At 44.2% G+C, this 13,106-nt stretch overlaps 1 protein-coding gene across 1 annotated transcript in view; it reads right to left on the reverse strand.

The window, feature by feature from the left end:
- Positions 1–13,106, reverse strand: part of LOC127926018 (tumor suppressor candidate 3) — an 89,330-nt gene that overhangs the window by 10,158 nt on the left and 66,066 nt on the right. Inside the window, exons 6-7 of the mRNA XM_052511260.1 lie at positions 7,948–8,011; positions 2,452–2,526 (exon numbers count right to left, since the gene is read on the reverse strand). Of these exons, the coding sequence (XP_052367220.1) occupies positions 2,452–2,526; positions 7,948–8,011 (139 nt within the window). The remainder of the gene's footprint in view (positions 1–2,451; positions 2,527–7,947; positions 8,012–13,106) is intronic.

The following is a 13,106-nucleotide window of genomic DNA, read 5'->3' on the forward strand; positions in this document are numbered from 1 at the left end:
GTGACAGTGTGTGACTATGTGATTGAACAGTAGTTAGTGACAGTGTGTGACTATGTGATTGAACAGTAGTTAATGACAGTGTGTGACTATGTGATTGAACAGTAGTTAGTGACAGTGTGTGACTATGTGATTGAACAGTAGTTAGTGGCAGTGTGTGACTATGTGATTGAACAGTAGTTAGTGGCAGTGTGTGACTATGTGATTGAACAGTAGTTAGTAACAGTGTGTGACTATGTGATTGAACAGTAGTTAGTAACAGTGTGTGACTATGTGATTGAACAGTAGTTAGTAACAGTGTGTGACTATGTGATTGAACAGTAGTTAGGGACAGTGTGTGACTATGTGATTGAACAGTAGTTAGGGACAGTGTGTGACTATGTGATTGAACAGTAGTTAGTGACAGTGTGTGACTATGTGATTGAACAGTAGTTAGGGACAGTGTGTGACTATGTGATTGAACAGTAGTTAGTGACAGTGTGTGACTATGTGATTGAACAGTAGTTAGTAACAGTGTGTGACTATGTGATTGAACAGTAGTTAATGACAGTGTGTGACTATGTGATTGAACAGTAGTTAGTAACAGTGTGTGACTATGTGATTGAACAGTAGTTAATGACAGTGTGTGACTATGTGATTGAACAGTAGTTAGGGACAGTGTGTGACTATGTGATTGAACAGTAGTTAATGACAGTGTGTGACTATGTGATTGAACAGTAGTTAGGGACAGTGTGTGACTATGTGATTGAACAGTAGTTAATGACAGTGTGTGACTATGTGATTGAACAGTAGTTAGGGACAGTGTGTGACTATGTGATTGAACAGTAGTTAGTAACAGTGTGTGACTATGTGATTGAACAGTAGTTAATGACAGTGTGTGACTATGTGATTGAACAGTAGTTAGGGACAGTGTGTGACTATGTGATTGAACAGTAGTTAGTGACAGTGTGTGACTATGTGATTGAACAGTAGTTAGTGACAGTGTGTGACTATGTGATTGAACAGTAGTTAATGACAGTGTGTGACTATGTGATTGAACAGTAGTTAATGGCAGTGTGTGACTATGTGATTGAACAGTAGTTAGTAACAGTGTGTGACTATGTGATTGAACAGTAGTCTCATTAGGGTGGGCTCCAGTGCTGCTGATCCTGTTTTTGATGGTGGCCTTCGTCAGACTGGGGTTAACTGGGTTTGATGGAGCCTCCATTAGCTTTCATTTCACCCAGCAGCTGCCACTGTTTTCACTGTGTGTGTGTTTTCACAGAGCCGCTGCAAGTTGATCAGCCACCGCAATCACACACACATGCTAACAATGGTGGAAGGGTGTGTGTGTGTGGCTTCCATATTAAAACAACATCTGGTTATTTGTGCTTCTGTGTACGTACTTGCGATAAAGGTCAGTGATTTTCCTCTAATAGAAATTTGATAAAGCCCTGCATCACTCCTTCAGTTTATATCGCTAAGTGTTTTTAAAGATTTCACTCATTACAGAGAACATTTAAAGATATTATCTAATCAGTCCTTTTAATCGATTTTGTTCAATGTGTACTCGCGCTTAAGTAAATCTGATCCCGGACCAGGGAACCGGCCGATCCAACTGTTTCATGTCGCGGCCTGTTTGTTTCATCGTGAGAGCTAATTTAAGCCCTGTTTATAATTTCCATCATTAGCTACGCAGCTTGGTTTGGGCTGTGCTTTTCAGGATTACTACACAAGATCAAAGTTCAGCCAACCTCTGATTCCACCACTGGCCTAAGCCCCATAATAGGAGCATGATCCTAGCGAGCTAATTAGCATTTCAAAGGCTTGTTAGCGATTGATGCTAAAAGGAATGCTTATGACAGTAACAATGAAAAACTGGCATTTGCCTTTACTTTACATTGTTAAGGAGATAACACACCCCTTTAACCGCCATTTTGTCTTTAGGTTTACTTATCTGGGTCCTGCTCGGTAGAGAAGTTGTGTCTGAACACTCCACACTCAGCAGCTAAAACAGTAGAGTTGAAGAGTGATCTGATGTCAAAGTCCAGGATGTTACCTCACCAATATTTTCAGCGTAACAATTATCAACGGGATGATAGTTTCATGCTGTGTGTGACTGAGTTTTCAGACACACACAAACAAACGCAGGGGACCCAATCACTGACAGTGGAACAAGAGATCCTCTCATTTCCATACAAAGTCCCTCTATACTAACCACAACAATCACACCCCTCATACTACAGAGATTACAACGCAGCAGCAGGACTATTCAACTGCAGTCCCTTCTGGCCATTTCCTCCTTCTAATCAGGGACCTGGGACAGCACTGACCAACCACCTGACAGTTCACCAGTTGACTAGCAGGTAGAGAAGGAAAGCAGCAGTACAGCACTTGGGCCCTTGGGGGCCCGGCAGCTGAATGGCCCTGTAATACAGTCCGTGATACAATAACAAACCAGGAGGAATCACTCACTTCTCCTCTTGCCCACATCTCCTTTGGACGTCGCCGCCTCGTTGAGCAGGACCATCCCCATGGTGATGGCGGCATCTGTGGGCAGTTGTCAAGGAAACGGACTAACCACAGTATGTGTGCTGTAAGTGTATGTTTGTGATAGTGTGCGCGTGCACTGTGTATAACCCAGACAATGTCAATCTTCCAAAAGTCAAAAGTCTATTCAGCTGCAGTGTGTTCTCACTCAGTGTGAGCAGTGAGCCGTTAACTCCAGACTTTGAAAGTAGCGATTACTGAGGGATAAATCAACTCCTCGGCTATTGTAGCTATTGTGCAGGCATTGTGCAGGCATTGCTAACGACGGAATAGGAGATGGCTAGAGAACAGAAGGAGAAGAGATGCCGATGGACTACGACGTTAGCTGTGGACAGGGGAGTTGTGTGGACCACCCAGACATAAAGACTCTGGAGCCACAAGGTGGCTGAGGTTCGGACCACTGGATGCACTCATCTTGACGCCTATTTAGGAAGTTCCATTAGCTTAGCTCAGATGGTAATGCCAGGGTCGTGGGTTTGACTCCCGCATGGGTCACATACCATATACTGAACATTACCTGTCACTGTCAACATAAGTCACTTTGGATAGAAGTGTCTGGTATTATGACCAGTAAAGTAAGGAAAATGAAATATTAACAAAACAATTTCATTTAAGTGTATTTCAGTCCTAACTAAAGCGAGTCTAGCCATTTCCTTGTGCACGGGCTCTAATGCATATGGAAATCATGGATCTTTTTGAAAGGCCACTTCCATAACTAAACTAGGCCACCTTCGATGGAACACATCGTGATGTTGAGAGGCAACAGCATATGTGATTATGCCAACGGGTCCTTGAGAATCAGGCCTGAGACATACACACCTGCGCACGCACACATCGGCTTCTCATCTCCCCAAGCAGTGTGTGAGTGTGAGTCTGTGTGTGGGTGGGTGGGAGTGAGGGTTGGACAGAGCCAACACGGAGCAAACAAACCATTCTAATTAAAGTGGAATTAAAACTGGAAGAGACTGGAGATAGTACTAATGAAAAAAAGAAGACAACTGCCAGCTGTGTGTGTGTGTGTGTGTGAGAGAGAGTCTCAGGCCTCATTCTCAAGGCTGCTGCTCTCAAGCCTTTTAGCATGTGTTCCATTGATTGTGTGTGAGAGCTACAGATACAGTGTTTGAATGTGAACCACAGAGAAAGGGTAGAGCATGTGGGTGGAACTGTGTTTTGTGTACAGCTGTGCATCATGTCAGTGTGTTTGTTTGGGCCCTTTACAGATGCTGCCTGACGTATGTGTGCCTTTGTGTTTTCACTGGTGTCTATATCCCACATATGTCCCCCATCTAGAATGACTGTATGTCTCTACGGCGATACACTCACCCCCAAATCACTGTAGGAAACAGTAAGGACTAGAATGACTGTATGTCTCTACGGCGATACACTACGGACTAGAATGACTATAGGTCTCTACAGCGATACACTATGGACTAGAATGACTGTAGGTCTCTACAGCGATACACTATGGACTAGAATCACTGTAGGTCTCTACGGCGATACACTATGGACTAGAATCACTGTAGGTCTCTACGGCGATACACTATGGACTAGAATGACTGTAGGTCTCTACGGCGATACACTATGGACTAGAATGACTGTATGTCTCTACGGCGATACACTATGGACTAGAATGACTGTAGGTCTCTACAGCGATACACTATGGACTAGAATGACTGTAGGTCTCTACAGCGATACACTATGGACTAGAATGACTGTAGGTCTCTACGGCGATACACTATGGACTAGAATGACTGTAGGTCTCTACGGCGATACACTATGGACTAGAATGACTGTAGGTCTCTACGGCGATACACTATGGACTAGAATGACTGTAGGTCTCTACGGCGATACATTATGGACTAGAATGACTGTAGGTCTCTACGCCGATACACTATGGACTAGAATGACTGTAGGTCTCTACAGCGATACACTATGGACTAGAATGACTGTAGGTCTCTACGGCGATACACTATGGACTAGAATGACTGTAGGTCTCTACGGCGATACACTATGGACTAGAATGACTGTAGGTCTTTACGGCGGTACACTATGGACTAGAATGACTGTAGGTCTCTACAGCGATACACTATGGACGAGAATGACTGTAGGTCTCTACGGCGATACACTATGGACTAGAATGACTGTAGGTCTCTACGGCGATACACTATGGACTAGAATGACTGTAGGTCTCTACGGCGATACACTATGGACTAGAATGACTGTAGGTCTCTACGGCGATACACTATGGACTAGAATGACTGTAGGTCTCTACGGCGATACACTATGGATTAGAATAACTGTAGGTCTCTATGGCGATACACTATCGACTAGAATGACTGTAGGTCTCTACGGCGATACACTATGGACGAGAATGACTGTAGGTCTCTACGGCGATACACTATGGACTAGAATGACTGTATGTCTCTACGGCGATACACTATGGACTAGAATGACTGTAGGTCTCTACGGCGATACACTATGGACTAGAATGACTGTAGGTCTCTACAGCGATACACTATGGACTAGAATGACTGTAGGTCTTTACGGTGATACACTATGGACTAGAATGACTGTAGGTCTCTATACCGATACACTATGGACTAGAATGACTGTAGGTCTTTACGGCGATACACTATGGACTAGAATGACTGTAGGTCTCTATACCGATACACTATGGACTAGAATGACTGTAGGTCTTTACGGCGATACACTGTGGACTAGAATGACTGTAGGTCTCTATACCGATACACTATGGACTAGAATGACTGTAGGTCTTTACGGCGATACACTATGGACTAGAATGACTGTAGGTCTCTATACCGATACACTATGGACTAGAATGACTGTATGTCTCTATACCGATACACTATGGACTAGAATGACTGTAGGTCTCTATACCGATACACTATGGACTAGAATGACTGTAGGTCTTTACGGCGATACACTGTGGACTAGAATGACGCTAGGTACAGTTGAAGTCGGAAGTTTACATACACATTAGTCAAATACATTTAAAATCCGTTTTTCACAATTACTGACATTTAATCCTATTAAACATTCCCTGTCTTAGGTCAGTTAGGATCACCACTTTATTTTAAGAATGTAAAATGTCAGAATAATAGCGGAGAGAGTGATTTATTTCAGCTTTTTATTTATTTCATTACATTCCCAGTGGGTCAGAAGTTAGTATTTGGTAGCATTGCCTTTAAATTGTTTATCTTGGGTCAAACATTTCGGGTAGCCTTCCACAAGCTTCCCACAATAAGTTGGGTGAATTTTGGCCCATTCCTCCTGACAGAGCTGGTGTAACTGAGTCAGGTTTGTAGGCCTCCTTGCTCGCGCACGCTTTTTCAGTTCTGCCCACAAATGTTCTATAGGATTGAGGTCAGGGCTTTGTGATGGCCACTCCAATACCTTGACTTTGTTGTCCTTAAGCCATTTTTCCACAACTTTGGAAGTATTCTTGGGGTCATTGTCCATTTGGAAGACCCATCTGCGACCAAGTTATAACTTCCTGACTGATGTCTTGACATGTTGCTTCAATATATTCACAATTTTCCTACCTCATGATGCCATCTATTTTGTGAAGTGCACCAGTCCCTCCTGCAGCAAAGCAACACCACAACATGATGCTGACACATTCGTGCTTTAAGGTTGGGATGGTGTTCTTTGGATTGCAAGCCTCCCCTTTTTTCCTCTAAACATAACAATGGTAATTATGGCCAAACAGCTCTATTTTTGTTTCATCAAACCAGAGAACATTTCTCCAAAAAGTACGATCTTTGTCCCCATGTGCAGTTGCAAACCGTAGTCTGGCTTTTTTATGGCGGTTTTGGAGCAGTGGCTTCTTCCTTGCTGAGCGGCCTTTCAAGTTATGTCAATATAGGAGTCGTTTTACTGTGGATATAGATACTTTTGTACCTGTTTCCTCCAGCATCTACACAAGGTCCTTTGCTGTTGTTTTTGGATTGATTTGCACTTTTCGCTCCAAAGTACGTTCATCTCTAGGAGACAGAACGCATCTCCTTCCTGAGTGGTATGACGGCTGCGTGGTCCCATGGTGTTTATACCTGCATACTATTGTTTCTACAGATGAACGTTCTACCTTCAGGCGTTTAGAAATTGCTCCCAAGGATGAACCAGACTTGTGGAGGTCTACAATTTTTTCTGAGGTCTTGGCTGATTTCTTTCCCATGGAGTCAAGCAAAGAGGCACTGAGTTTGAAGGTAGGCCTCCAAATACATCCACAGGTACACCTCCAATTGACTCAAATTATGTCAATTAGCCTATCAGAAGCTTCTAAAGCCATGTTTTCCAAGTTGTTTAAAGGAACAGTGAACTTAGTGTATGTAAACTTCTGACCCACTGGAATTATGATATACTGAATTATAAGTGAAATCATCTGTCTGTAAACAACTGTTGGAAAAATTACTTGTGTCATACACAAAGTAGACGTCCTAACCGCCAAAACAATATAGTTTGTTAACAAAAAATTGGTGGAGTTGGTTAAAAAACTAGTTTTAATGACTCCAACCTATGTGTATGTAAACTTCCCACTTCAACTGTATGTACTAAGCGCTCGCAACAGGTGTAAACCTCACACCTGTTTTTCTATGCAGAGGAGATATTGCTTGAGGTTTATGTGAAGTAATACACTATTACGGCCAACTGTAAATACAGAGTAAATAGTGTAGTATATGTGATATTATGAAGCTTCAGGATTCGCTTTCCTGTTGGTGTTTAGGTGCAAATGCCTCCTGAATCTGGCTCTAGAATAGGTAGTGAATACAGGCTTCCCATTGGTTAGTCCTCTGTATCATATAGAGGAAGTAGTGAATACAGGCTTCCCATTGGTTAGTCCTCTGTATCATATAGAGGAAGTAATGAATACAGGCTTCCAATTGGTTAGTCCTCTGTATCATACAGAGTACTGTAGGTAGTAAGTATAGGCTTCCTACTGGATAATCCTCTGTATCATACATAGTAGTTATTGAATACAGGCTTCACATTGGTTAATCCTCTGTATCATATATAGGAAGTAGTGAATACATACTTCCCATTGGTTAATCCTCTGTATCATACAGAGTACTGTAGGTAGTAAGTATAGGCTTCCTACTGGATAATCCTCTGTATCATACATAGTAGTTATTGAATACAGGCTTCACATTGGTTAATCCTCTGTATCATATATAGGAAGTAGTGAATACATACTTCCCATTGGTTAATCCTCTGTATCATACAGAGTACTGTAGGTAGTAAGTATAGGCTTCCTACTGGATAATCCTCTGTATCATACATAGTAGTTATGGAATACAGGCTTCACATTGGTTAATTCTCGATATCATATAGGGGAAGTAGTGAATACAGGCTTCCCATTGGTTAATCCTCAGTTCTCCCATGAAGCGTTCGTCTTAAGGATACTGAGCAGCAGGATGATGTGGGACTCAGCTACAAACTGGGCCTGGCTGCTCCCATGGATATAACTCTGAAAAAGAGAGAGGAGGGGAGAACCAGAGAGAGAGGTAGAGAGAGGTATATATATAGAGAGAGAGGTATAGAGAGAGATAGAGACAGAGAGAGAGAGAAAGAGAGAGAGGTAGAGAGAGGTATAGAGAGAGAGAGAGAACGAGAGCGAGAGCGAGAGAGAACGAGAGAGAGAGAGAGAGAGAGAGAGAGAGAGAGAGAGAGAGAGAGAGAGAGAGAAAGAGAGAGAGAGAGAGAGATAAAATGTTAGTCACAATTGGTCAAAATTCCCTTATAATGAAAAACCAGGTAGGGAGAGAGATGGAATTGGAGAGACGTACAGCACGCGAGCTATAGACCATGAATGAGAGACAGGGGGGAAAAGGCCAAGATAAAACATGTACAAATGAAATGGGTAAAAATTCCCTCACAATGGCCATATATTTCACAACGGTGCTAAACACTCGCTAGCTGTGTGGCTTCAAGATAAGCAATGCCTATTCCCCGTCTCTCTCTCTCTCTCTCTCTCTCTCTCACACACACCCCTCACCCCAGGAAAACAAACATGACCCTATGCCTTTTCACAGCTCCATGAAAGAGAAGTCTGGTCTACCTGTCGTCACAAGGTCAAGGCACAACGCATTACTAACCATGGACAATCACAACGCATTACTAACCATGGACAATCACAACGCATTACTAACCATGGACAATCACAACGCATTACTAACCATGGACAATCACAGCGCATTACTAACCATGGACAATCACAACGCATTACTAACCATGGACAATCACAACGCATTACTAACCATGGACAATCACAACGCATTACTAACCATGGACAATCACAACGCATTACTAACCATGGACAATCACAACGCATTACTAACCATGGACAATCACAGCGCATTACTAACCATGGACAATCACAACGCATTACTAACCATGGACAATCACAACGCATTACTAACCATGGACAATCACAACGCATTACTAACCATGGACAATCACAACGCATTACTAACCATGGACAATCACAACGCATTACTAACCATGGACAATCACAACGCATTACTAACCATGGACAATCACAACGCATTACTAACCATGGACAATCACAACGCATTACTAACCATGGACAATCACAACGCATTACTAACCATGGACAATCACAACGCATTACTAACCATGGACAATCACAACGCATTACTAACCATGGACAATCACAACGCATTACTAACCATGGACAATCACAACGCATTACTAACCATGGACAATCACAACGCATTACTAACCATGGACAATCACAACGCATTACTAACTGTGGCCAATCACAACTCTTTACTCACTAACCTTAGCCAATAGGAGAAGAGAATGTACACTACAGTGTACTCAGTTACCAGAAAAGTGTCCTCACACAAGGAGCCTGTGTCTCCACTGATAAGAAAACATCTATTTCCTATCCTTGTACCACGGTGTGCGTGTTTTTACGAGACAGTGCGGGCAAACTGAGGCCCACTAGCTACACGGTATGGAGGAGGAAAAAGGCATCCCATGTCCCTCTACATACCATCTATCTCCCTACGGCGATAAGATTCCACAGGTGGGTGTGTGTGTTTACCAACCACAGTGGCTGTAAATAATTGAATTGCAGACTGTTGGACAGAATCCATTCTGATTCTACTAGAGAACCCAATAGCAGAGAAATGTCTATCGTGAGCCCCAGGGAGAATAGCTGAGGGCCTATCGTGAGAACCAGGGAGAATAGCTGAGGGCCTATCGTGAGCACCAGGAAGAATAGCTGAGGGCCTATCGTGAGCACCAGGAAGAATAGCTGAGGGTCTATCGTGAGCACCAATGAGTATAGCTGAGGGTCTATCGTGAGCACCAGGAAGAATAGCTGAGGGCCTATCGTGAGCACCAGGAAGAATAGCTGAGGGCCTATCGTGAGCACCAGGAAGAATAGCTGAGGGCCTATCGTGAGCACCAGGAAGAATAGCTGAGGGCCTATCGTGAGCACCAGGAAGAATAGCTGAGGGCCTATCGTGAGCACCAGGAAGAATAGCTGAGGGCCTATCGTGAGCACCAGGAAGAATAGCTGAGGGCCTATCGTGAGCACCAGGAAGAATAGCTGAGGGCCTATCGTGAGCACCAGGAAGAATAGCTGAGGGCCTATCGTGAGCCCCAGGGAGAATAGCTGAGGGCCTATCGTGAGCCCCAGGAAGAAAAGCTGAGGGCCTATCGTGAGCACCAGGAAGAATAGCTGAGGGCCTATCGTGAGCCCCAGGAAGAATAGCTGAGGGCCTATCATGAGCCCCAGGAAGAATAGCTGAGGGCCTATCGTGAGCCCCAGGAAGAAAAGCTGAGGGCCTATCGTGAGCCCCAGGGAGAATAGCTGAGGGCCTATCGTGAGCCCCAGGGAGAATAGCTGAGGGCCTATCGTGAGCCCCAGGGAGAATAGCTGAGGGCCTATCGTGAGCCCCAGGGAGAATAGCTGAGGGCCTATCGTGAGCCCCAGGGAGAATAGCTGAGGGCCTATCGTGAGCCCCAGGGAGAATAGCTGAGGGCCTATCGTGAGCCCCAGGGAGAATAGCTGAGGGCCTATCGTGAGCCCCAGGGAGAATAGCTGAGGGCCTATCGTGAGCCCCAGGGAGAATAGCTGAGGGCCTATCGTGAGCCCCAGGAAGAAAAGCTGAGGGCCTATCGTGAGCCCCAGGGAGAATAGCTGAGGGCCTATCGTGAGCCCCAGGGAGAATAGCTGAGGGCCTATCGTGAGCCCCAGGGAGAATAGCTGAGGGCCTATCGTGAGCCCCAGGAAGAAAAGCTGAGGGCCTATCGTGAGCAACAGGGAGAATAGCTGAGGCTTATTCAACAGATAATGGGGACCCAAATAAACTAAACTATCAACGGTTGATAGAAAGAATACATGCAAGACAAATTCCTATGTACTGGTAGGAAAGATGGGCACACGATAGAATGATGACTGTGTCCTTTGCAGCCAGATACGGCCTCTTTCTATCTGTCTCATCATACTATACCTGGTAACATGCTTGCTTTACTTTTAGGGTTGCAAAATTATGGTCACTTTCCCCAAATTCCAGGGAAAGAAAAAAAAAAGAAAAAAAAATCCCTGAATCACAAGTGAATAAGTATGAATTCCTGAATCTTCAAACCGTATTTCTGGAGAACCAGGAAATGTTGCTTAAGTGTTTTCGCACCCCATTTACTTACCGTTTCCCTGCTAGTACATTAGGTTCTGTTGATAACATAGAAACAGGATGAATTCATTCCATTACCATGGTTGATAACGTGGGCCTTTAACAGCCATATAGATACTAGTGTCAGTGCCATTTTATACTCATTTGGTCAATGTGTGTGTGTGTGTGTGTGTGTGTGTGTGTGTGTGTGTGTGTGTGTGTGTGTGTGTGTGTGTGTGAGAGAGAGAGTGTGTGTGTGAGAGAGAGAGAGAGAGAGAGAGAGAGAGAGAGAGAGAGAGAGAGAGAGAGAGAGAGAGAGAGAGAAAGAGTGTGAGTGTGTGTGTGTGTGTGTGTGTGTGTGTGTGTGTGTGTGTGTGTGTGTGTGTGTGTGTGTGTGTGTGTGTGTGTGTGTGTGTGTGTGTGTGTGTGTGTGTGTGAGAGAGAGAGTGTGTGTGTGTGTGTGTGTGTGTGTGTGAGAAAGAGTGTGTGTGTGCGTGCGCTCGCTGCACTCCTGTCGTATGCGTGTGAGTGAGTCATCCATTCCCCCGTATCTCCGCTAGGCTACGTAACACGTGTAGGTTTCAGCCGCACCGTGTCTGCATAGTGTGGGCTGGCGGTCGGTCGTCATGATGGCCCTCCTGAGGGACTCCAGCATCTTACTAGCTACCACAGGATCGCTAACACAGGATCGCTAACACCGGTTTACCATGATAATAATAATAATAACAACAATAACAATAAACCACTGAATTTATAACACGCTTTTCATAGAAAAACAATCTCAAAGTGCAGTGCATAATGCATAATGATGAACATGACGAGGGGAGAGCCAGATGCCTCTGTGTGTGTGTGTGTGTGTGTGTGTGTGTGTGTGTGTGTGTGTGTGTGTGTGTGTGTGTGTGTGTGTGTGTGTGTGTGTGTGTGTGTGTGTGTGTGTGTGTGCGTGTGTGTGTGTAGTACAAGACTTCATGCCAGCGTAGTGAAGTGGGCCGCCAACCTCGTCTGAAAATATAACAGCGGCTGTCGTCATTTCGGTTGCTAGGACGCAAGCACAACCCAGAAATACACAGAGTACAATCTGCATACACCCCTCAGAGTGGAGAAACCCTGAATCCATATACAGCACCTTGCTTCACCAAATCACATCATCAGTGTCAACTTGTTGTCATTCAGCTCTCCCAGAACATGCCTACACCTACACTGCCGACATGTGACACGGCAAGAAGAGCACGCGTGCTTCATGGCAGAGGGGCTGAGAAAAACCTCTAGGTTTCTGTGTAGTCCATCTCTTCCGTTCTATCTCACCAACCTGGCAAACCAGAGCAAGAGCAGAGCCCCCCACAGTGAACAGGCATGTGTCCCAAATGGCACCCTATCCCCGACATAGTGCACTATGGTCTCTTTTTTAAAAAAGTAGTCCACTATCTAGGGAAAAGGGTGCACTTTGGGAACAACCCCCACCAATACAAAGCTACTGTCCAGCAGAAACTTTACAAATAAAACATTACCTAAATATTATAACAGAGGAGGAACCGAGGATGAGATGGGAATAAACGATTCTTCACTAAATAATCATTTAAGGAAAAAAGGATGAAAAATATCTACGGGAGATTAACTTTATTTCCTTTAATCTGACAGAAAACAACCAAGGAGTATATTAAAGAACTGAGGATAGGAGAGGATTATAGTAGAGAACTGAGGATAGGAGAGGAGTATATTAAAGAACTGAGGATAGGAGAGGATTATAGTAGAGAACTGAGGATAGGAGAGGATTATAGTAGAGAACTGAGGATAGGAGAGGAGTATATTAAAGAACTGAGGATAGGAGAGGATTATAGTAGAGAACTGAGGATAGGAGAGGATTATAGTAGAGAACTGAGGATAGGAGAGGATTATAGTAGAGAACTGAGGATAGGA

This window comes from Oncorhynchus keta, unplaced genomic scaffold (assembly GCF_023373465.1).
Source record: "Oncorhynchus keta strain PuntledgeMale-10-30-2019 unplaced genomic scaffold, Oket_V2 Un_contig_6617_pilon_pilon, whole genome shotgun sequence".
Taxonomy (NCBI): Eukaryota; Metazoa; Chordata; class Actinopteri; order Salmoniformes; family Salmonidae; genus Oncorhynchus; species Oncorhynchus keta.